This window comes from Micrasema longulum, unplaced genomic scaffold (assembly GCF_059751315.1).
Source record: "Micrasema longulum isolate JH-2025_06_02 unplaced genomic scaffold, ASM5975131v1 h1tg000603l, whole genome shotgun sequence".
NCBI lineage: Eukaryota > Metazoa > Arthropoda > Insecta > Trichoptera > Brachycentridae > Micrasema > Micrasema longulum.
The window spans coordinates 245,557-271,825 of record NW_028277799.1 but is presented as its reverse complement, the minus strand read 5'-3'; the positions used below and the strand labels follow the sequence as shown (position 1 = coordinate 271,825).

The window sequence follows — 26,269 nt, the reverse complement described above, 5'->3', positions numbered from 1 at the left end:
CTAATAATTGTATTACGAACTGTAGTAATGGGCAACATGCCTCAAATTCTAATAATGGGGAACATGCATCAAATGCGTTTATTGATTCTGAAAGGGAAGGTGGAAAAAATAACTCATTTTCTCGGAATACTCGTGTTGAATCTACTTGTACATCGCCTTTAACATTCATAACATCGCGATCAAATACACTGTCTTCTTCACCTGGCCACGCTATTTTACTGTCTACCGCGCAAGTTTTTGCGTATAAAAATAACAATAATAACAAAATAGTAGTGCGTTGTCTAATTGATAACGCGTCGCAAAACAATTTGATAACAGTCGATTGCTGTAAATCTTTAAATTTAAATATAATTCCACTAAATAACTCCTTCTTGAAAGGTGTGGGAGAGACATCACGACAAATACATGGGTATGTTTATTTTAACATTGAATCACGCATGGTTCCAAAAAATAAATATAAAATTCACGCATTAGTAGTCGACTGCATAACAGATAAGTTGCCTTCACATTTTATTGAAAAATGTGATTTGAATTATCTCGCTAATATTCCCCTCGCCGACCTAACATGGAACATACCTGGGAACGTGGACATTATTCTAGGTGCGACTATTTTTCCCTATATTTATTTTGGAGAAAAAATAGAATCTGGTTCAGATGCCCCGCCTGCCTTGTCTACAGCTTTCGGATATGTCTTACTTGGGAAAGTTCCTTACCATTCCGATTTTCAACCTAATTCTTTTTCCGCTTTAGCCCTTCAGGGGTTAGAAAAATGTTTACAAAAATTTTGGGAATGTGAAGAAATGCCCGTTAAACGGTTCTTAAGCCCCGATGAAACTAAATGCGAAACCGCATATACTGCTACAGTTTTACGCAGTGTTAATGGGAGGTATTCGATATCTTTGCCTTTTTGTAAAAATCCAGATGAATTAGGTCACTCTTACACGGTCGCTCTCCGTCGATTCTTCACTCTTGAACGAAAGTTCAAGTATGCCTCCACCCTTCGGGATGATTATCATGAAATTATTAAAGATTATTTAAGAAACGGCTATTTAGAAGAAATTCCGTCTACGTCAGATATAGAATGTGGGTATTTTATACCTCACCACGCTGTAATTCGTAAAGATAAAATTACTACTAAGGTACGAATTGTTTTAGACGCAAGTGCTAAAACACACTCTGGGTTGTCACTGAATGACATCCTATCTACCGGCCCTAATTTACAGGCCGATTTGTTTACATTATTATTAAATTTCCGCTTACTGCCTGTCGCTATTACAGCTGACATTAGACAAATGTATTTACAAATTGGTGTGATTGAAAATCACAGAAAATACCAAAAAATCATATATAGATTTGATCCTAACGAAAAGGTTAGATCTTTTCAATTTACCCGCGTTCCGTTTGGACTCAAGTCCAGTCCGTATCTTGCAATGCGCACCATACGACAATTAGCTTTAGACGAAAGAAATAACTTTCCTGCGGCTGCTAAATTGGCCGAATCAGAATTGTATATGGACGACTTGGTCACCTCTGTTATGAACAATTCCGAAGCAATTGAGCTAGCAAATCAATCAATTAACCTTTTTAAGTCTGGTGGATTCGATTTGGTCAAATGGGCCAGCAATTCATCAGAATTACTCTCAAGTTTACCTTCAGCTTATTGTACACCTGTCAATTTTACAGATGATGATAATTTAAAAATTCTTGGCTTGGAGTGGCATCCAACACAAGATATTTTTTGTTTTACTACATCCCCTTGTGCAGAAAAATGCACAAAACGAATTATATTATCTACCGTTGCCAGATTGTTTGATGTACTTGGCTTAGTTTCTCCAGTGATATTATACGCAAAAATACTTATAAAAGAACTTTGGAATGCTAATCTAGGATGGGACGATACTCCACCTGAACAAATAGTAAAAAAGTACTTTAATTTAAAAAATGAATTACCTTTATTGAAGGAATTACGATTGCCAAGACATTTGAATATTACACCTAATTGCACAGCTAACTTGGTCGCCTTTTGCGACGCAAGTATGAAAGCGTATGGATGTGCAGTATATTTACACGTAACTGATTTAACGGGAAATATTTCAATGCGATTGATTTGCTCTAAATCTAAGGTTTCCCCAGTCAAAGTGGTGTCATTAGCACGTTTAGAATTATGCGCCGCAGTTCTTTTATCGAAAATCGTTCGCAATGTTTATGAAACATATACTCCGCGTTACCTGATTTCCAAAATATATGCTTTTTCTGATTCCACGATAGCTTTATCATGGATTCATTCATCTCCGCATCGCTGGTCGGTATTTGTGGCTAACAGAGTGGCTATAATACAGTCTAATTTAGATTCGAAATGTTTTTATCACATTTCTGGTGTTGAAAATCCTAGTGATTGTCTATCTCGAGGCATTTTGCCATCTCAATTATTGATGCATACTCTTTGGTGGTATGGACCATCGTGGATGTGCGCACCCCCTCCGTCATGGATGATTAGGCCATTTGCTGCTTCTGCTTACGAGGAAACGCCAGAATTTAATTCTAAAACATTGATCACCACCGTAATTAAAGAATCTTTTATATTACTGTCTTTAGCAAATAGGGTTTCCGACTGGAATAAATTATTACGTATTATTGTATATATTCTGCGTTTTGCAAAGCTGTTACCATGTTCCGAAAAAATCAATTCTTCTGATTTAAATTTCGCTGAACATTTTCTGATATGTGAAGTGCAAAAAGAAGGTTTTAGGAAGGAAATTGATTTATTAAACAAGGGTCTTGTAATTTTTAACATTAAACATTTAAATCCCTTTATGGATGAGAAGGGAATCATTCGCATTGGAGGTCGATTGTCCAACTCCAATTTGCCGTTCGAAACTCAACATCCGGCTTTGCTACCAAAGAAAGGTCACATTATAAACCTTTTAATTGACCATTATCATCGCACCAATTGTCATACAGGCCCAAATTTATTGAACTCCTTAATAAAACAAAGATATTGGATTCTTTCTTCACGAAATATTATCAGAAAACGCACCAAATCGTGTATATTTTGTTTTCGCGTCAAGCCTACCTACGTATGGCCAAAAATGGCAGACTTACCAACGTACAGAGTCCAAGAAGCAAAGGCCTTTGTTCATACGGGTGTAGATTATGCTGGGCCAATCAACATTACTCTGACTCGTAAACGCGGTCAGCGTTCTCAAAAGGCTTACCTTTGCATCTTTGTTTGTTTGACAACAAAAGCGGTGCACATTGAGCTTGCTTCAGATTTATCTAGCGACACGTTTTTAGCGGCTCTAAAAAGATTTTTGTCTCGCAGAGGCCCAGTGTCTAACATGTATTCCGATAACGGAACCAATTTTATAGGTGCCAAGACACAATTAAATGAAATTTATAATTTAACCGCATCTTCAGACTTTCAAGCTACTATCAGCAATGAACTCAATAACCGTCGCATATTATGGAAATTCATTCCCCCTTATAGTCCTCATTTTGGAGGAATTTGGGAATCATGCGTTAAAAGTTTTAAGACACATTTATATCGAGTGGTAGGCGGTCAGTTATTAACTTATGAAGAACTCCTAACAGTATTAACTCAGATTGAAGCATTGCTTAATTCACGACCTCTTTGTTTATTATCCGAGGATCCGTATCCTGAGGTGCTGACTCCTGCTCATTTCTTGATGTCGTCTCCTCTTCAATATCTTCCCGCGCCCGATGTGCTTAAAAATCGTCTTAGTCTCGTAAATCGTAAACATTTATTAGATAGTTTAGTACAATCTTATTGGAAAAAATGGAGAATAGAATATCTCCATACTTTGCAAATGAGACAAAAGTGGTGTACCCCCCGAAAACCCAGTGCAAATAGGCACGGTAGTTTTAATAAGGGAAGATGATGTTCCACCACTTCGTTGGCCTCTTGGGAGGATTGAAAAGGTGTATCCGGGGACTGATGGAACTATTAGAGTTGCATTAGTCAAAACACAATCCGCAAGAATCAAACGGCCAGTTGTCAAACTGTGCCCTATTCCAACTCAGTAACATAAGATTTATTTAGGCATCTTAGTTATAATTTACCTTTATTATTTTTTAATTAAGCTTGTTATTGAAAATACTGTTAAGTAAAGAGATACTTTAAAGAATAGCATACGCTTTTCTTTGAGTTTAGGCTAGTTCATTTGATTATTATTTTTTGTTTTCTCTCGATTGTTTCCGATTTTCTGGGACAATTCCGCTTGTTTCAATATGTCACATATTTAGTATCATTGCATTAATGATCAATATTATTATGAATACAGTTCTAAATGCTTCGGTTATATTGCAATTATATGCGGTTTGTTCATGCTCCGCCATAGTTTATGTAAATACCGTTAAATAAAACAATCATTAAGTTATTCAATTTTCTTGTTGAAAGTTTCGTCTGCAAACTTTCAAGGCGGGCAGTATGTAATGGCCATCGGTTCGAATTCGTCCCGGCAGTGACATCTGTTGAGAAAATATGAAGTCAACCGAAAAGGACAACGTATTTGATTAGTTAATCAAATACGTAGTTTTAATGGGCGTCTATAGATGGCTCGCCTGGTCTTCCGTGACTGCACACGGGCGGATATACAAAAAAAAAATATGTGTTGCAAATTCGCCATATTGGGCACGCCTCTGAGTTTGTAATCTCCTTTCTTCGAAATAATCGCGAAGGAGTAAAAATTCAAATTCAATTCAAAAGAAGAGTCAACAGTTAATCCATCCCTGTTCGGGCGCCAGTGACCAGGAAGACGAATTGGATGCAGACCAGGACTTCGGGATTGCCCAGGTCAGTTGTATTCAGTTTTCTTTGACGGATTACCTGTCGGTTGGGTTCGAACTGTTGGCCATTGTTATATAAATTAGCTTTGATTGTTATTTGCGAATCGAAGCTGCAAAAGAAGAAATATGTGTATAGCTTGTGATTGACATAACATTATACACCCATGGAACTAAAAGTCCTGTGTTGAGATGGGACTAGAAATTAGTTACACAAATAAGGGATCAGATAAATAAAACAATTTTTTTTTTTGAATGCATAAATATATATATATTGCACATCAATATGGTAAATAGTAAACTCAAACTTTCCTAAAATCATCAAGGAGTTTCCTACTCAAATCTCTAGGAAAATCCAATCCTTAACTACTTTATTGAAAATAGTGTTTGTCCTTGAGAGTTGAGAGAAAGGATACCGAATGTATAATTGTCTCAAACACTATTAACGTCTCACTCTCGATACTATATGTGAATTCAGGAACGAGAGAGACAATATCACGCGTCATATGCGCAAATAAAAATGTTGCTAGTCCTTCTGCCAGACGCCATCGCCAGTTAGTAGATCTCCAAGTTTCTTCAGAGGTGATTCTTTTGCCAGCACTGTGAGCATAAGCTTATTGTTTTTTCATGATTTTTTTTGTAATCAGATAAAAAATATTATCACTGCTGACTTCAAATATAACTAATTAAAACAAATAAGTAACACACCCAATATTATAAGTTGAAATATGGAGTTCTACGAAATAAACACCAAATCAATCAATAAATTTTTCCGATTTAAAATCTAATATTTTTAATGCGAAATGTAACAGTAATGCACAGTAAAAAATAAGCTTAAAGTTCAAAATTTAAATTCATTACTATTGTCATTCCATATATGCTCCCTAGTTGGGGCATATGGTGTTCACAGAGAGCCGACGACTAGTCAGCAGTAGACGTCGAGAACCTTATGCCTTGTAAAGTAGGCAAGAGTGGTTAAGGCTCTCAGGAGCAATCCGCAATATGTGGCCTAGTCAACCATATCGCCTACGTATAATGACAGTTACCTCTGAAATTTCCGGCTTCCATTTTTTTATTTCTTCATTCTTCACAAAGTCAAACCACCGCACCCCCAAAATTATTCAGATACCTATTCTCAAAACATATTAAGTGGTAAATATCTTCATCCTTAGAGAAAGTTATAATTTATATTAGATATTCACTTTTAATAGACCGGGGTTTATAATTTCTTTGCGTGCGGTGATGTAACATCGTTACCGCAAGCAGAAGACGGAATATTGTTTGGACATTTGAAAAAAAAAAACATGGAGACATACGGTTAAATCATTGTTTTTCCATAATTCATAGAAGTAAACGTATAATTAAGCCCTATTATAGAAAAATACTATGTTTATCATAAATACGCCCGTAACCTTACATGCGTGCGTCCCCCATCACCGTCAGTAACCAACTGAATCTCTTTTACATTAACACCGGCCACACAAGAGCGTCTCTTTCTTCCTTGTTATGTCGTCTTTACGCCATGTTTTTTGCTGTATTGGCGTCACATTCATTCTTTGCGTGGCAAGAAAAAATATTTTTTTATAAATCCTGCATAGTTAGATCAGCCAATAACAGGTTATAAGACCTGTAATTGCCTAGACTTTCATATTCCCTTTTCAAGAGTGTTTTCTCTCTCTGTTGCAACAAATTTAAATACGTTACAACACGATTTTCATTCAAAAAGATGCATTACAAAGCGGCATATAGATTTTACTTATTTTATTTCCAAAGGAATGAGAGATTTTTTAGTAACTCTGTGTAATTTGTGGTGGAAAACAGCAAGTCACATTGTTTTCATTATTCCTATAGAACGTGCTTTTGAAACGTGCAGGAAGCAATGGCAATATTAGAATTCGCCCGATGCTTATTCAATTAAAGGTTTTCCATAAATTCTACCAAGATGTATAACGGACATTCAATTTATTTAATATTCCCAATTGAAATAAAATTTATTTTGATCATGTCCAAGTGATCATAGAGAAGGACTGAATTTTAACATCAGTATGTAACAACACAGATAGTTAGCATTTTTGAAAAGGAAATATATGGAAGTAAAAGCATTTACGGAGCTTCAAACCTGTCAAACGCTTATTTAAGTGGCCACTTTACGCACTTTAATATTCACTTTTCTGTCCAATGTTTGAAATATGTTTAAGAGTCCATATTTTTTCAACTCTTCTGTTTGTTCATTTTTGTGAAGTGCAGAGCTCTTTAGTTAATCTCTGTAAATGTAATTTTTAGGAAATAAGAGCGAACGGATGAATGAGCAAGAGCCACAACTTGTAAAAGAACGGCACCTTTCTTCTCAAAATTTCCCTTTGGCTTTGCTAAACGCTGTAAAAAACAAAATACGCAGCAGCGTTGGGAAGATCATTACCACGCTTTTTCTACAGGTAGAATCACGAAAATGTTTTTTTCAACGCTGGCTGATGCAGTAAACTTCTGTCGTCATCCATTAAGTACTTTCGAAATGACCAAAATTTTTACCGGATACGGAGCTACAAGAAGTTATCCATATAGGTTTAAATTAAGGAATGATGACTATTTTACATGCGATGATATTTCTTCACAAAGTATCAAACATCTGATATTTCAGTGCCCATTTTTCTTTGTGTCTTCAGTGTTTATTTTTTCAGAGTATTGAATGTTTTAGATTTTTTACATAGATATACAAAAACGAATTGATTAATACAAAGTGGCTAATTGAACGCTGTGGACCATTCACCGTTCCGCCTATGTTTAAACATGAATTAATCTGAATAACTCCCTAGGGAGTGAAATTCTGTTTTGTCTGCAAACATTTGGACAAATTTAAAATTTTTTTCATCAAACGTGTAAAAAAAGAAATAAACAAATTCAAAAATATTTTCAGGCGTTACCTAGTTGGTGAAATAATTTAGCCAGATAAATCTCACCCACATCGATAAACGTTTCAGCTCTTTTACTCCATAATGTCAACAAATGGAACAGTTGAAAAAATTTGGGGATGATAATCCGGCAAAAACTCGTTGTGAGTTAGAAACAGCGTAAAAATGTTTAAAAATTATCTTAATTTAACAACTCATGTTATTTTTATTAGATTCGAATACCCAAATAAATTTAAATTATGTGTTTTATTTTATTTTCTACATTTAACATAATTATTTAACAACGGAATAAAACAAAAAAGGCTATGTAATAAAACTTTTTGGTTTTATTTCTTTTTTCCATGCATTAGATAAAATAATACAAGGGATGAACTGATGTAGTGTAGTTTACCCTGGGCGAACATAAATCATCCCTTGCACGGCTGAAGCAAATTGCAAAATGTACTAACGTAGTTATACGTTTGTGTTTCAGACAGACGATTCCAATTTTATAACATGCCATGTAGCGGTATTAAATATTTCATTGTTATTCAAACTTTAAGCCTCGGACTTAAAAAAAATGACCTGGCTTTATTTGTAAATGAAATAACTATTTGTAGCACTAACTTTGAGATTTACTTGCTAAATAATATAACTACGTATTGGGTATGCGTGAAACCACAAAAAAAAATATGTCAACCCGTTTCAGTAATTGATTGCCAATTGAAAGTAGTTATGCAGAAAGCAGCCAGCCATATAAAATTGAAACTGAGATAATAGCACTTTTGTGAAAAAAGTAAATATTCCAATCGACACAACAGTTGGAATGTATTAACTGTGACAAATGATAAATATAACATTAATTTGTTGTTTTCTTAGTACAAAACAGAATCGAATTATGTATTCGAAAAGTTTAAATGATTTTTACATGCTGGCTAACCACATAACCTAAGATATGCATTTTGGAAAAAATAGCCAGCCCTTGTAAAATTCCGAATTCTTGCCTAAAATTGTTATTATCATTCTTTTTTTTTTTTATTATGTACCTTCCTACTGCAACGTAGTATTTTATTTTAAATTATGTTTAATGCATAATGTAGTTCATATATTAAATAAATATATATTTAATGTTTATTAAATACCTACATGTTGACTTGTTAAATAATGAAAAGCTTGTATTTAAATTTTTTACCTGTCATGTAAAAGTTGTCTGAGCATATATAATATAATGAATAAATGAATTCTTACCAAATTTAAAAAAAACATCAAAAAATATCTTAATTTAATAAATCAATTATACATATTTATAAAAGCATAGTAAAAGTCGGCTTCGTGGTGTAGTGGTCAGCGAGTTTGCCTACCATGCAAGAGATCTCGAGTTCGATTTCCGACATGGTTGCAATAAAATATTTATTTAAAAGGGTCTTTTAACGCTAGAATATTGTTAACAATATTATTGACAAAACTGATCAAGATGCTCTGCGATTGGTGTACAAATGCAGTGCCCTATGCACCATTAGGTGCGGAAAGGGAACAACGATGACGATATTTTCATTTAAGTACGTAAAACATATTTTTTTAAATAATAAACTATCGATCGTACAGTACACTATCTGAAGCAATTCAGACTAAAATTTATGAAGAGCTCTGCAATAAACAATTGTCAACGCATTTAAAAAAAACTAATGCTGTTTTGAAACTTCTTATACCTAGCTGTAAAAAGGGCGTAAAAAAATACAAGATGTATTGCTAAAACGTGGTAAAATCATATGTACATATCCGTCCATTAATAAAAACACTTGAGTTTCTTGGAATATCTGTGTACCTACCAGGGGCAAACCGTGTATTGAAACGATTATGCGCAGCTTGCCATTATATTTGACTAACCATAATTATGTTTTACCGTAACTTTATTTACAGAAAAACAAATAAATAATAACTTTTTTTTTTTTAATCGTTTCCACCGTTTGTATTTTATATTAAAATTAATAAAGCGCGCCCAGCGAGCCAAGAAACTAGCCGATTATTCCAGCTTATTTTTTAATTCAAATAAGGACACTATATTTTGAATTTCTTAAGGGTTATTTTTTTTTGAGATGCTACTTTTCACATAAGACCATAATTACTTAAATGTGTCATATTGCAGGACATATGGCACTCGACGTGGCTGTTTTAAGCACTATTAATTTCTAGAACAATTCGGCCAGTTAACATTTAAATTAATAAGACAGGTACCGTGGTGCAGTTGGTTAGACGGCTATCTGTGAAACTGGCGTCGTGGGTTCGATTCTCGCCAGTTGCTAGAAAAAAATACATTTTTTATTTTTTATTAATTGTTCTGGGTGGTGTGATGTATTTTTCATTACCTCCTTCCATATTCCCTCTATTCTACCTGCTGACAAGCCTCAAAATAGAGGTTTATCGGGTTATTCCTTCAAAAAAACCTAATATCGATTAAATTCATCTGGCTATTTTGTATTTATTTATTAATGAGTTATACATTACAATAATGGATAATATATCAATATAATAAAATATATCACAAAATAACGTCGTTTAAGTTGATTTCATGGAAGAGAGTTGTTGTATCACACAGAACCACAGAAAAATATCAATTTATAGTATATATTACTTACATTATATTATGTACTTTCTATGTAGGTAAAAACATATGATATTTTTTTATGGCTTACCTGTTAATAAAATCACCATTTGCTACTGGTACCTACGTCAAAACTGTTCGTTTTGTAAAAAATCAGCAGCAAAGAGCTCCGCTTGATACGTAACGTATTGAATAGTACGGTTACATTCACGTGAGTAACGTATTCCGGCCACGTTCTGTACCAGTTGCATTCTCGCTCTGTCTACGGTAAATATCGGCGACTACGTGGCCCATTTATGGGAGGAATTCTTGCCGTAGAATGTTAACTGAACTGCCCAAGTATTCGGTATTCCGTGTTACAAAGATGTAAACCTACACATTTAGTTTATTAGGCTGGTTACTGCGAGCACATATATAAATCGAACATAAATATACATTCAATAAATTTCATTTCATTTCAGACCGTAGAAAACTAAATTATTTAATTTATAATCTTAAATTTAGCGCTTAATTGTTGCGTAGTCTGAATGCTATTAACTTTAAAATACTGAATAGAGTTACTGGAACCGAGCTGTTGATAATTTTGGGTTGTTTTTTCAAAGGCAGGCAGCCTTTGCCAGTGTGTCTTATTCCTATTTCTGTTTGTCTACGTTTTTCATCGTTCTAAGTTTTTAGTCTAAAGTTTCTTAACTTTGAAGCATCTGACCAAAATAGAATGGACATCTAGGCTTGGTAATTTATTTCAAATTTATTCCCTGTTAGAGAGGAAGTTTTTCTTGGCGCCTGAGGTGTAAAGGTGTAATTGGGGATGATAAAGCTTTCAGTTATGACCCCGTTAATTGGTGTTAATTGATACATCACGTGCAACCGTAGTAATTATTTATTATCTTACGACAGACGAAAATAAATAATTATTGTTTGCAAAATTAAATAATATTGTTGGATTAAATGTTCCTTTTTTTTTAATGTGTACTTGAAACGCATCACATTGTTTCACTTTATTTTTAAAAATGAACGTTGAATTTGTTCCATTCATATTATTTAATTAGGAAGACCTAAGCAATAATAACAATGGAATTAAACCAACTAACTGTTTGAACAATAAATAAATTATCGCATAAAATAAATAAATAATCAAAATAACTTATCGTTTGCATTTTAATACTAACTATGATCAATATTCTGATTCCGTGTTTACATTATTTTGCCAATCAATTTACCTATAGGGTTTCATTTGATTACATTCTTTAATAAATTCTTTAGTGTTTCGATAAAATCAGTTTAAAATGTTGTTTTTGTTACAATTTCACTATTTTAAACATGTATACAACATATCTCATATGTAATCTTATTCTAATTTTAATTAAAAATTAAGTTTCACGATCAAAAAATTTATTAATTTTAGTTTTACTGATTTATACCTAATATTGTATCTATTTGTACAATAAACAGCCTTTTTTTTTAGTTTTATACAATACTTTTTAATTCGATTAACTATTTACCAACCTATACTTCTTTTATTTTTGTAAAAAACAAATACACCTTGTAACTGTTCCAAAACAATATTATTTGCAAAATGCCACAAAAATAATTTGCCACTAGAAAACTTGTACAGTCAAAAATTTTAATAAAGCTAGGTTACATTTTAAAGTCACATTTTACCAATTATTTGATACAATTTATAAAATTCAGACACAATACTGTTGGTATTAGAAATGACGTTCATTTTCAAATGCTCTTTTCCCAATTAGTTCTTTACTTTTTATTTTCACATTTATTGTCACAGTAATAAAACATACGAAATAAATACATTTTTGGATTCTTTATCATATAAACGAACCTTTTGAGTTTTAGGAAACAGCTCAAAAACAAATTTATGTAACTGTTTCTACTTTATACAAACAGATGGCAGTAACGTCCCGTATTAAAAAAAAAATACAACTATTCAACTTATTACCACAAAAATTTCTGACAAAATCTCAATGGCAAATTATTATTCAAATCAATATTTTTCACGTATTCCAACCGATTTGTACAAAGGGTGTCATAATAAATTATTTAACTTTTATAATTAAAACAAAATTCTGTCAAATATACAAACCACATAAAAATTACTTACGTATAAAAAAAATTATGAAAGAAAGCATAAAAACATTTTAGAAAATGGAAGATGAAATAGCGTTTGAAACGTCGACGAGAAGGATGAATTACGTCAGAGAAATTTAGTTACTACCCACAACGTAGAATCCCAAGAATTTTATTGTTTAAAAACATTCTACGATTGTACAAGTGTTTGTAGACAACGACTAGTTTTTTAAAGCATAAAATCTGAAAGACTAGGCATTGATAATGCTTAAAACCTGTTCTTGGCTGGTTTAAGTGGTAACTTTTATTGCAACTCTACTGGACAGCGGTCTCATTCTGAGGCCATGCTATCGCAAGTTAACGCTGAAATTAACACGGCCACGCTTTACTTCGAGCGTAAACTCATATCCGTATTCTGTTAACACGAGCACGTGTGAAATTATCGCGAACTTAGAATCAGACCGCAGGAATACCAATTGCAGTAGTAATTTAGAGCACAAAACACTTTGACATGTGTTCTCATCTAGAATCTTACCCGGGACCTTCCGTGTTTGCGAACTTCACAAGTGTCAACAAACGTAAATGTTCTAACAAAGGCAGAATGGTGAAAGTTGTGGTGTGTGTGAAATGGCCAGTGATAATTGATATAACACAGATCGATTATATTTTAAGGAGTGCGCGATTGGGGTCTGGCCTTCCAGTTTTATCTGGATTAAATATATGGTATTCAGGTTATACTGCTGAGAAGGGTTGTACCGAATAGCGTAAGGTGAAATAAATGTACAATGCTTCAAATTCTGTGATGTCCTGCCGGTAAAAGAAACATTGTGACTTCAAATTGATTGTAGATATAAATATAAATATGACACCTCTGTAATGAAAAACATTTTGTTAAAAGGAATATGGGAGTCTAGGCATTTACAGGGCTTAGTATCTGTTATTAGCTGGTTTAAGTAATTAAAAATCCGAAATATAAACTCTTAGAAAAAATTTCACTCGCAAAACTAAATTATCTTGTTTGTCTATGATGTCATATAAATCAATCTCAAATAATTTTTTTTAGTGAATATCTTTCTAATCAAAAAAATATAGTCGTATTCTGCTGTATCAGGCGTAAATTATATTTTTAAAATTATGGAAAATTAATTATTCAACAGAAGGTATATTTGTTATTTTATTGTTTTTTAAAACCTATATTTCCAATAATTTTGTATTTTACTTAATATTACAATATTATCCGAAAAGAAATTATTAGATTTTATTATTTTCTGCATTACAATCGTTCTTTGCAAATATTTCAAAAAAAAATATCCATCACTCAAATTCAGGGTTGAAAATCAGATGTTTTAACTATTAAAACAGCCATTTACCACGTCAATTTATACGAATGAAAAAAAACCTATCATTAGCATTTCTACCATTATGGAAAGCCGTCATAACTCATTGTTTGAGAGTTCAAAGGTGTTCTAGTTTAAACGGGTTTAAAGCAGTGTTTACTGATTTTTTTGACAAATCTAAATATGGAGATATCAACTTTTATGCAAGTTTTTGAATAACAGTTATTTTTATTTCTAAAATCAATACTATTTTTTTGTTTCGTCTTCGCGGGTCACAATATGACTTCATGCATGAACCAGTTACCATTGGCTTGCTTTATGCGTGGTCAATAGTCAGTCTCCGCTCGTCTCTATCCTGCGCTTGTCTACCCGCTACAGAACATTTTGGAGATAATCTGGTCCATGTAGCTTAAACGGGGTCATCCTCTATAAGTTGTGCCTTTGCACATGCCCTTCGCAATTTTTTTTTTTTTCTTCCTATGACTATACATTTAAATTTTCTTAGTTTATTTCTTTTTCCTGTACCTCATCAGACCCGACCGTCGTTGACTATCACCGCAGCGTAAGAATTTTGGTCCTGCGCTTCTCCGCAGCCAGGAAAACTGCTTATTGTGATTCCTGTGAAAAAATGACCAGAGTGGTTTTCCGTCGCCTTCTCTCTAGTGGATTTTTTTGTCGGGGTTACCTTCCCTAGGGTGGTTGGTCCTGGTTTGAAGGCGCCAGAAACTTGCCTTTCACCCTCTCATGATCTGTTGTAATCACACCGCTATGAATGTGATTCCATTGGACGCTAACGAGTAGAAACAGTAAGTAGTGTTGTGGTAAATTGCTACTGGGCGTTCGCAGCATTTTATAGAATCACACCCTCCAGCAAGATGTGACTCACTGCGACCCTACTGACGGTTCGAACCCCTTTAGTCATGTAATATTTTGTTGACAATATAATTTCCATTCTACTTAAGGCTTCATTCAGTTAATTGTCAGTGTCGGCCATCAGTGTTATATCGTTTGCATACCTTATCACGTCAATCTTCTGTCTTTGTATTTTTACCCTGCACAATTTACCATATCTTCTCTTGCTGTATGTAACAATTAAATACCTCAGTTTTGTTTAGTTTGCACCAAAATTCACAAAGGTCCAAATAATGTCCATAATCAGCAAATGCCACACAATGTTTTATTTTAAAATAAATATATTTATAAAATTTACATACGGTGCACTTGAAGCGTATCTTTGATTTTATTTCATTAAAAGACATAAAAACACGAGTTAAACCGTAGTATCTAGTTTAAGCACAATTCCGAAAGTTTGTTGGACTGTTAAATTAGAGGTTTTGAAAACAATTTATTAAATTATTAGACAAATATTCCTCAGTACTGAAAGTAAACCAGCCAACGAAAGGTCATAAATAAATCAAATGTCAATCAAACATTATCGGTTAATTGATTCACCCGTTTCTTCGTTTACGACCTTAGAGTGCTTTTACTAATCATCAGTTTTCAACATACCTGCGTTTTCAATTAATAAATAAATAAAATCAAACCAAGAAGTTGACTTGAAATCATCAGAATTTGTATAAATATACCAGATTTTAATACAAAAAGTATTTATCCTTACTACGCGAATAAAAGTAATGCCAAAACCACAATGTATTACTGTATAAGAAAGAGTTTATGAAAAGAACTTATAACAAGGAAGGCAGAGACAAAGAAGAAGTGAAAGACAAAAACAAAAAGATAAAATTGATCAGTCAGTCGGTTATTGGTAGTAAGTGAAATTGCACGCTAGTTATATGACCGGCGTATTTATGATTTTATAATTTATTATTTAAATTCAGCAGGCGTAAATTACTTTCGATTTATACTTTATAGAAAAGGAAATGTTAACCAGTTTGTCTTTTTGTTTTTTTTTCTTCATATATATGAATTTCAGAATATTCTGTCTTTTGCAAGAGGAGAAATTAAAAAAAAAATTAAATTCAAAATTAATGCATACTGTTATTAATTTGGTTTTCCTTTTATTTTTCTTTTCTCTTCTTTTATTTTTATATTCTTTTTTTTCGTGGTCATGTCATACCATATATTTGTGCTACAAACTTTTTAAAAATTAAAAAAAGAATGCCCCACGCTCAGTCGCTGTAGTCTTTGTGAGCATCTTTTCCAACTCATGTTTTAGCTTAATTTTAAGATGTATTTTTCTAAATTGTATTTTTGTCATTACATTTCTATGTAAATAATATATGTATGGAAAAATAAACAAAAAAAAAAAAGGTAACACGATGTAACATCGCCGCGTGTAAAAAAAAATTTTGTAGGACAGCCTTTTAAAAATCAATTCAAAACTATATTTATTATTTAAACACAATTATTCAAGTAATATTGTACAGACAAAAACATATTTTTACTATACCAAAATACATATTATACCAACAACTTGCCCACCACATACCGCACACCGCATCTGAGGACATTAATATCCTTGGCGGTACACATATACACGGAAAAAATTGTTTCTTGCCAAACAAGAAAAGCTGCCCGAAGGAACCTTCCATAATATAATCTATTAGAATTGGCATCTTTGTTCAGAAAAAAGTAATACAGAAGCTCAAAATACGCACTTTATTGAACCGTGAAAAAAAAGGAAGTGAAGTTTTCACTGACTGGGATTAAATTGATTGGAAATAATCAATTTGCCGAAATGATCACTACACTTTTTAAACACCCTGAAGTTATTTTTGGAGTCCGTCAGATCTGTATATCCGACAGAACCTATAACAGAGATATGAATAGTAACGAGAAGCTACCTTCGGTATTCGTAGAGATATAGATTCTTAGAGTATATTATACCATCATTTTTAATTAAATATAATCACGTATTTATAAATGTATCATTCAGTTTTGAATTCTAATTGATTTAGGCTTAATTAAAACAAAAAAAATCATTAGTTAGTAATGATATACCGAAAATTTATATGCATATTTCAGTATGTGTATTGCTTTACAATAACTTATATTATCAATTCATAAATCACGCCGACCCTGCCAGGAACTAAACTCGGGACCTCAGGCATAATACACGAATGTGTCAATTACTACACACCACGACAAGACTTACTTACCCCCTATCGATTTCCTTTTTTAAATTTTGTATCTGTGTAGGTTTTAGTTCTACCTTACACGTGGAACTGTTTTCTTCATCCGACAGGGTATAAACATTTAGATTTATCATCATCATCATTCCCTTTCCGTTCATAATGGTGCATAGGGCACTGCATTCGTACACCAATCGCAGCGTATCTTGATATTTAATGTTACATAAAGGTAAGTTGATGAGTCTTACACTTCGGGTACCAGTCCAGCAACTATGAAATATTCTGGTGTGATAACACTCTTTTAAATAAATAATGCACATCAACCATATCGGGAATCGAAACTGAGACCTTTCGCATGGTAGGCAAACGCGCTGACCATTACACCACGAGGCCATACTGAGGTCAAATTTATCACACTGTATTAATAAAACATGTAAAAGTCAATGACAAATTAAAATAATACATGCATAAAAATAGCTTTTAAATTTGTACCTAAATTTTATATGCTACTTTATACCACTTTTTAAAAATTAAAAATTTAATTAAAATGATTAGGAGTTCTATATATTGATCCCACATCTATCCCAATGAAATAAACTTCAAATTAAATCACTCCTTCACTATTCACACCCCCGTAATGAGTGAACCCTCCTCACGCCTGTATAACCTTCTGCAACCGTAGTAAGGGTAGTTTCAGGATATTAACGAAACGTGTGGCCTAGAGAAAGGCTGAAAGATTTTCAGGATCCTGAAGTATTTTAGACCATCAAAAAGTTTTCAATTACGTATGAATACACTTGAATGGAATAAATTGGTTTAATATAAATCTTATTCCAACCCTTACCCTGGTGAGTAAGTTGGGCAAGCACGCATTAAGCTCCAGGGTACATTTAAGACCTGGATTTCCATCAGTCAGTACCTAATGTAATTTTAGAATATCATGTAAGTATTTTTAATGATATTTAAAGTTTGTCTTTAAAAGTATTGTTAGTTATAATGTAAAACAAAAATCATTGCCATCGTTTTTTCTCCGCTCCCTAGTTGAAGCTTATGGTGTCCACAAACAGGATTCTCCGGCGGCAACCAACTGCTGTGCATCCGACTACGTCCAAAACATAAGAACATGGGTCATATATACATATGCAATATGTATACTTATAAGGGCGGGCATATTGCCCTAAGGTAATTTCTTCCTACCAACCCAAACCGTTCAGTTTGATAAAATCACAAATACATGGACATATTGAATCTTTCAATTTTATACAAAAATTAGAAATAAAATATAACTAAATAAAAATATATATAAAAAATTAACACTTTACTTTGTTAAGAGGGGGTGGGAATCAAAGAAAAGGGATAAAAGAACAATTTTAATATTTATATGATGACATTTTAATCTTGATTTAAATGTTAATAAAGAAGGGGCGTCTCTAACATTAGTGAGTAAATTATTCCACAATCGAGCGGCTACATCTGTGATATCGTTGGCGAACTAAGTACAGTTGTTGGGAGAAATTCAAGGTATTAACACTGAAATACCCATGCTTACATTTTTGTTTCTATGATCGCGTAGCTAACTTTACGTAAGTCATAATTATTTATGATTTTTTGTTTTGGTTAGTTTTTTAAATAAAAAAAGATTCTTATCTGAAAATTTATATTTATTTTCAGGTAAATAAAAAAAAATTTTTTTTTCTTTTTTTAGTGCCCTAGCAGGTATTCCCAACGTTGGCAATCACTCTAGAAAAAATCTCTCTGTTCTGTGTTGCCCAAAAAATCTGCTCCACGGTCCTGAAGCCAGACCAGCCTCGTAAATGTTGCAGCCAGGACATCTGCCTTCTTCCAGCCCCTCGGTCTTGTCATTAAAAATTTAATGAAATATGTGGTACTTTTTTTCACGCATTATATGCCCCAAATAAAAAAAAATACAAAATTTTATGGTGGTTAAAAGTTCTCTGTTCAATTTGGCTCAACTACATTTTTTTTTAGTTCGTTATCAGGTTTGTTCAAGATATCTTAAGCATTCCACGATACAACCACATCTCAAAAGCCTCGAGCCTGTTCATAGTATTCATCTTTAGAGTCAAAATCTCACAGCCATACAACAATATAGACCACACAACATTTAGAAAAATCAAGCAATATCCAATTTTAGCAACATTGTTGAAAAATAGTATTTTTGTTTTATTGTTATTTTTGTATTTATGAGGGATCAAAATAAAATATAGAAATCTTTTGTTTCATAAAATTGAATACAAATTATTGCCTGATGGTCCGGACATACCTATTTACCAAACGTTTTACGCATTTTTTTTGAAAACTTATTAATTTTTTTATGAGATCCTCGGCAATTTGTTTACCCAAAATAAAAAATATATACATAATTAACAAAAAAAAAACAAATTTTTAAATAATTTAATATTTTTGTTAATAACAGTATGAAAATTAACCGACGGAAAGAAGAATCAGTCACTTACTCTAAGCAAAAATATAACTCTAAAAACTCCAAAATATAATTACATTTTAGAGAAGAAAATACGAAAGTCTATGAACTAACAGGGCTTATGAGTGACTTCTTGAGTGACTTCTTGTGTGACCTCTTGTGTGACTGTGATATCACACTAGTTGACATAGGACACAAAACTTGATATATTACTCTTATTTTTTAAAATGACGAATTCGTATTTTTCGTAATCTTTAAATAGACATTTTCACATCCGACGTGAAAATTAAAATTCGTACAACTGTGCTTAATGTTAATACAAAAAATATTAATCCTTGCTACGCGAAGAATGAATGTCCGCTAATTTAAGAACACGTCTATACAAATACCGTATACAAGAGAGAGGACGAAGATAGAAGTCATAACAAGGGAGACAGAGACGCTGTTCTGCGGCGGGTGTCGTCTTAAACAGATTTAGTATTCAGTCGGTTGATGACAATGATGGAGGACGCACGCAAGTAACACGAGCGGCGTATTTGTGATTTTTAATTTTTTTTTCTAGAAAAGGGCTGAATTATATGTTTTTTTGCATAAATTATGGAAAATGAAGTATTGAACAGTAGGTCTCCATGTTTTTCTTTTTTTTTCAAATGTCCGAACTTTAGAATATTCCGTCTTTTACTAGCGGTAACACGATGTTACATCACCGCGCGCAAAGGGATTATTTACCACAGTCTTTTAAGAGTTAATAACTCCCTAGAGCGTTAATTCCAGTTTTCTACAAAAAAGAATAATATACTCAAAATACTGTCAAGAAATCCAACTGGTACAAGGTGAAGTGTGAACATAAAAAAAACAAATATCTTCGTACAATGCAAACTTAGTTTAAAGGTAGAATAATTGAGTCTAATGAATCTCAATAAATGTATCAGCTCTCAACTTAAGGAAAATCAACAGATATAAGAATTTCTCAAGCGGATCAAAGACGAATCACAGGTCCTGTAAATGCCTAGACTTCCATATGCCTATATCGTACATATAAGTTTATCCAAGATAAAAATAAATTTAAAACAGGAACATTATGTGCGGTTGTGTGTCATTCTCCAAATCAAGACCTATTTTTTTTATTGGATTTCTTCAAGATTAGTATCAGAAAACAAAATAACAGCAAAGAAAAAATTAGTTTGGATAATCTAAAAGAAAATTTGAATAATGAATCATCGATCAGAATAATACTTAATCTAATAAACCAATAATGGTAAACAACAACCCTTGCGTGAACTTCAAAAACAGGGAGATGACGCATACAAATCTACTTAAGGAATTCAATCAAATGAAGAATGGAAAATACGAAAAAAAAAATAATTAGGAAACATAATGCCTTTGAATCTAATTACTTTTCATATAGTTACTAAAATTATTTTTGTTTATAATGTAAATTATAATAAGTTGTTTAAATTTTTTTTTACACCTATCTAAATTAATGAATTACATTACAAATGTTCTACGGTGTAATATATTCAGACAATGTGCTTTTTTAAATAAATAAAATTAAAAAATCAAATAGACGTATTTTTTTTATACCTGTAAAAGCTTTTATAAATCCAAACAATTAAATACAGAGCATGAAACAAACACCTCTTAGTATATTGAATGGTTAAAATGTTTAAAAAAAAAAAAAAAACATTTTTAAGCCTATGGGTTCTATATTTGAATTCTGGGGCATAATTAGGTCACGTACATACCAGTCAATACAGCTTCCGTTTTACACATACATAGCCATGCCACCTTTTCGACGAACACACTTTAAGCCTATATCCTAAAGATGCTATTGCTTGTAGATTCAGCTCATTAAATTTGATTCCGTGTAATTAACTCAAATCATTAAGGTTGTATTCCTAATTCGTTCGAGGGTTGTTTTACCCATTTGGATCAAAATTTCAATCGAAAAATATTTATTATTCAAATATTAAAATGTTTTTATTCGTTTAACAAACGTATGATCTATATAAATGACATCTAAAAGAGTATTTCTCCCATCATCGGATGATACGAAATCAATATTATGAATACATGTTTGCTGACGTAAAATAAATAGATACGTTCTTTCCATACAATATATATATTTAATTTATTGATCTCTCAATATTTTAAAAAAAAGGGGATGGAAAATCACTATTGTATATTTTCATTGTTTGTATTTCTGTGCAACTCATAAATATTCAGCTTGCCCACCGCATACCGTACACCCTATCTGAGGACAATAGTCTCCTTGTCGGGGCCCACATACACAGAAAAATTCCACGTTGCCAAACGAGAAAAGTTGCCCGAAGGAGCTCTCAGTAATCTGGTAGTCTTAGCATCTTTGTGCTGAAATAAAATAATCCAGTAGTACATAATTTGCACTTTATTGTATTGAAAAAAGAGGGAAGTGAATTTTTCACAGACTGGAATGAAATTAATTGGACATAATCAATTTGCTGAAATGATTAAAAAACTTTTCAAAAGCCTTATAATTCTTTTTGAAAGCCACCAGATCTTTACATCCAACTGGACCTATAACAGGACAACGGATAGTAGCGAGAAGCTTTATTCAGTAATCATAGGGAGGAGAAAGGGACAAGACCATAACCATAATTGCAACACTAGTAATCAGTGTTAAAATTAATGTACGTTATGGTTTAAACTGGGTACGTTTTTTTTCCAAATTGAAAAATGAGCTAGAAAAATAAAACAAAATATTTAAGTCGTCATTCGCAAAAAAAATCTACTCTACAAGATTTTGTGTTTACTTTTATGTTACATTGAAAGAGTTAATTTATTTCCACAAGCCATGAAAATGGAATGTCAAAGTGGACGAAAGTGATGATTTTAAACATCTATTTCTGTTCGCGGTCAATCGATGGAATTAAGCTGCCAAATCTGTTCGCGATATTTGCGCAGTGTACGGTGAAGATGCTATGAATTAGCTACGTATTTGTTGTGAAATAATGAAGGAGAATACATTATTGATTAAAACGTTAATTTTTTTTGTTGTGTTCCATTGTTTTTTTTATTTGGAAAAAAAAGGTCAAAACCACACCTGAAGTCAAAATCTCCTATTTATAAAATCTTCGAAAAGCAACTTTTGTTTTTATGCCACAATATCCGAGAATGTGTAGATCACACGACTTGGAATTTTTTGGTATTGATCTTCCGGCTTTTTGTAGACCTCTTCGCGACAAAGCAGTGTAGGATGAAATTGAATTGGCATGGTTTAGCTCGAAGTCTTATGTCTTTCGTTTTTATAAATATATTGTTTACCATTTTCTTTTCCCTTGTTTGTTTCATATTTTTATGTTCTTTTTGTTCATTTTCTTGCATTTATGTTTCTTCATGTAATTGTTGTAATTGGCTTAGGCCGTATATATAATAAATAAATAACGTTGTCATCGATAAATAAGTCAATTATTTATTCTCTTTTATTTTTTACAATATTCATGCAGGGAATAAGAATAGTTATAAGACATAAGTTGTTGATACCATTTTTTTTTATACTTATAAGTATATGAAAATGTATTTATTTTTTTGTTTGAATTCTTTACAAGTTATTAAGAATTTGCTTTTTAATTCAATTACTTTTATTATATCCTTATAAAATATTTTTTTTCTTTTTTACTATGTAAAGTTTCACTTTTTATTTTGCATGGCAGTATGCTTCTTATTGTTTCTAAATGTATACAAAAAAGCATTGTTTATCTTTTAAATTTTTACGCACTATGCTTGTACTTAACTGTATATTTTTTGTAAATGCTCCTTGGGCGTATTGTGAAATTAAATAAAATAAATAAAAAAATACAAAAAATAAGTACGTTTAATGGTAAAAAAAACGTCTGTAATGCAGTTTTGCAAATTATTTTAATTTCAATTGGAACGTTTTAGTGAATTAAGGTATTCAACGTGTCAAATATTCCCCCCTTTGAAGTGTCTGGGAATTAATTGAAAAAATTCTTCATCAAACGAGATTTACGTCACAATTAATAACATTCGAACTGTAAAACGCATCTTTAAGTCGATTAGGTATTATCACATACGAGTATTTTTATTTTATAAACAGGGTGGCCAGACACTCGACGTAAAAAAATATGGCGACGGAACACCCTTAGAAAACATAGGCAGAATTATGAATGTTGCACAGTGGATCAAGTGGCATCTCAATCCAGCCAATGACAAGTCGTACGCCCTGTAAATGCCTAGACTTCCCCACTCTATTCTAAAAAATGTTTTACCTTTCTGTTGCAACAAATTTAGACAGTTGAAACTCACTCGCACCAATCACGGTCAACAGTCAACAAATTGAATGATTATAAAAATATGTTTTGTTAAGCTGTTTGATAAATGGCTACTTACCAGCCAATGATATATCATAAACCTTTTAAATGCTTTCTAGAGTTCTTCGTATTCGAAAGACAAAATAAAGAGACTTCTTCTTTCATGTATTTTTTTTCATCTCTGATGTAATTTGTTAATAGTTTGATATATGCATGATCCTTTTTTTATTGCATTATTTATAAGTGATTACATGTCAAGTTTTGCTGACATTGTTTTCTTTTTGTTTAATTTACAATTTCACCCATATTATGTACGTTTCTGCCATATTTATTGTATATTTCAGACTCGCTCTTCCATGCACCATTGCGTTATTATATGAACATGTCAAAATTTGAATTTTTCAATGAACCAAAGTGATCCATTGCTAACTCGAAACTTTTCAACGATCGGAAAATGGTAACTTCAAACAGAAAGTCAAATTTATTAGGGTTTTTCATTTCAGGTAGCGTTTAATAAAATACCGTTTTTCATAAAATTTGTGTGTAACGTAACTACTTGTTTAAACCAGCAATATCCACTTCTTATAATACACCCTTCCGAGCCAGAGGAGAATATTTATGGTCCCTCAGGTAGCATATTTTTTTCGATAACTTTTTTGTTAATTATCTAATTGATTGTATTTTTCTGCATAATTCTATCCCATTATTTTAAAAATATCTTAAAAGAATAATTATATTTTTCTAAAAATTATTTTTAAAGTGTCGATGTTACTTTATTTCACTATATTTTTTTTCTAATAGGCCAAAATATATCTAAGCAGTAGTTTTAACAAAATTTGAGTAAATTTGCCACGAATTCAAATATTTTTTTCATTCTCTAAAGTAATATTGTTTAATGGTTATTATTGTTGCTCTGTTACATTAATATTATGATGTTTTATAAAAATTTTATTATTTCGTCATTTTTATACACTTTCACAGTTATGTATTACTTAATTGTCATGTTATCTTATTGTTCAGTTTTAAGTATCATAATTTATCTACCTATACCTCTTATTTTCATATGCGTATTTAAAAGGATTTTATTTTTTTTATTAGAATATATCAAAAGAGATGATAAACCTTTAAGAAATGGTAAAATATAAGTCTTTGTAGCCACTTTAAACCAGCCAATGACGAGTCATAAGCCCTGTAGATTTCTAGACTTATATATTACCTTCTCTAAAATTTTCTTTATTTCTGTAGTAATATGTTAATGTTCACAGCTCCCCAGGGTGTTGAATCCCGTCTTTGTCTACAAAAATTTTAACAAACTCAAAATATTGTTGATAAATCCTCCTGGTTCGTAAAAAAGTATAGATATTGAAAAAATAACATTTTCAGGCGTTGCCTAGTATGTAGGTGAAATAATTCAATTATATGAATTTCACCCGCACAAACAAACGTTTTAGCTCTTTGACTTCACAGAAATCAACAGATGAAAGAATTCTTCTCTTTCACAGTAGTAGCCGCTCGAATGTGGAATAATCTACCCACCAATGTATGAGACGCCCCTTCTTTATTTACATTTAAGTCAAGATTGAAATGTCACTATCTAAATATTTAAATTGTTTCTTTATCCTTCTTCTTTCCTTCCCATCCCCTTTCCTCTCTTCATAGTATAGTGTTAATTATTTTATAAATTTTTATTTTGTTAATTTTATTTTTTTATTTGTAAAAAAAGTTGTATGATTCAATACGTCCATGTATTTGTAATTTTCTCAAACTAAACGGTTTGAGTAGGTAGGAAGAAATTGCCTTAATGCAATATGCCTGCCCTTACATGTATATATATTGCATATGTATATAAAGTGTTAAATAAATAAATAGATGTTCAAATACGGCAGAGTGGTGAATTTAACACAGTGTGTAAAGTGGCCACTCAAACCAATGAAGGTCATAAGCCCTAAGGATGCCTAGATTTCTAAATTATGTTTTCCAAAATGTTCTTTAGCCCAAATGTATTTATGTTTATGTTTATAAAAGGCATTTGTGTCGTGTTCACTAATAAAATAATTAAAAATATAATAATAATAATATAAATAACAATAAACCCGTTAATTACATTGAATTCGTATTATTTTTTTTGTCTTCAAAGCTACAACTTGTTGGAATTCGATTTTTTCTTAAAAAAAGTAAAGTAAATATAAACTTATTTTAAAATCGCTTAAACTTGAATTTTACCGTGTTTTTACAGAGTGCGCCAAGACCATAAACAAAGCATTGAAAAACCTATGAAGAAAGATCCATAAAAAAATTAACAGTTTGATTTCTCTAGAGAGCAAAAATTCGTTCCTGTATGGTAATCATACCAGAATTTAAAATACAGTCAAAACATTAAAAAATATTTTACGTTTGGGAATGCACTTTTGCATTTGCGTTCAACACAAACTGCACAGAGAATTCGCTATTCACTGCTCTTATATGCATCGTGCAACATTTATGTGTGGATCTCTGTCCGCTAGAAATATATTTTTTTCCGAGATTCTAAATTCCGAATTTGATATTCGCGCCACGAACGAATCACACTAGTGTTGGCATCTGTCGCCAGGCTAACAAACATAAATCGATTCATTGCAGGGCTGGCACAGCGGATAAGTTAACATTATAACCTTATAAACCATTTCGCTTAGTAAGTCACAAAAAATCCTGCGTGTTTTTATGCTTTTA

General features: G+C 32.1%; 1 protein-coding gene across 1 annotated transcript; it reads left to right on the top strand.

Annotated features, from left to right (window-relative positions):
• Positions 1–3,089: 3,089 nt before the first annotated feature.
• Positions 3,090–5,409, top strand: LOC148280241 (uncharacterized). Its single transcript, XM_088228688.1, has 2 exons — positions 3,090–3,753; positions 5,282–5,409. The coding sequence occupies exons 1-2, from the start codon at positions 3,090–3,092 to the stop codon at positions 5,407–5,409; spliced, it is 792 nt and encodes a 263-aa protein (XP_088084814.1).
• Positions 5,410–26,269: the final 20,860 nt, after the last annotated feature.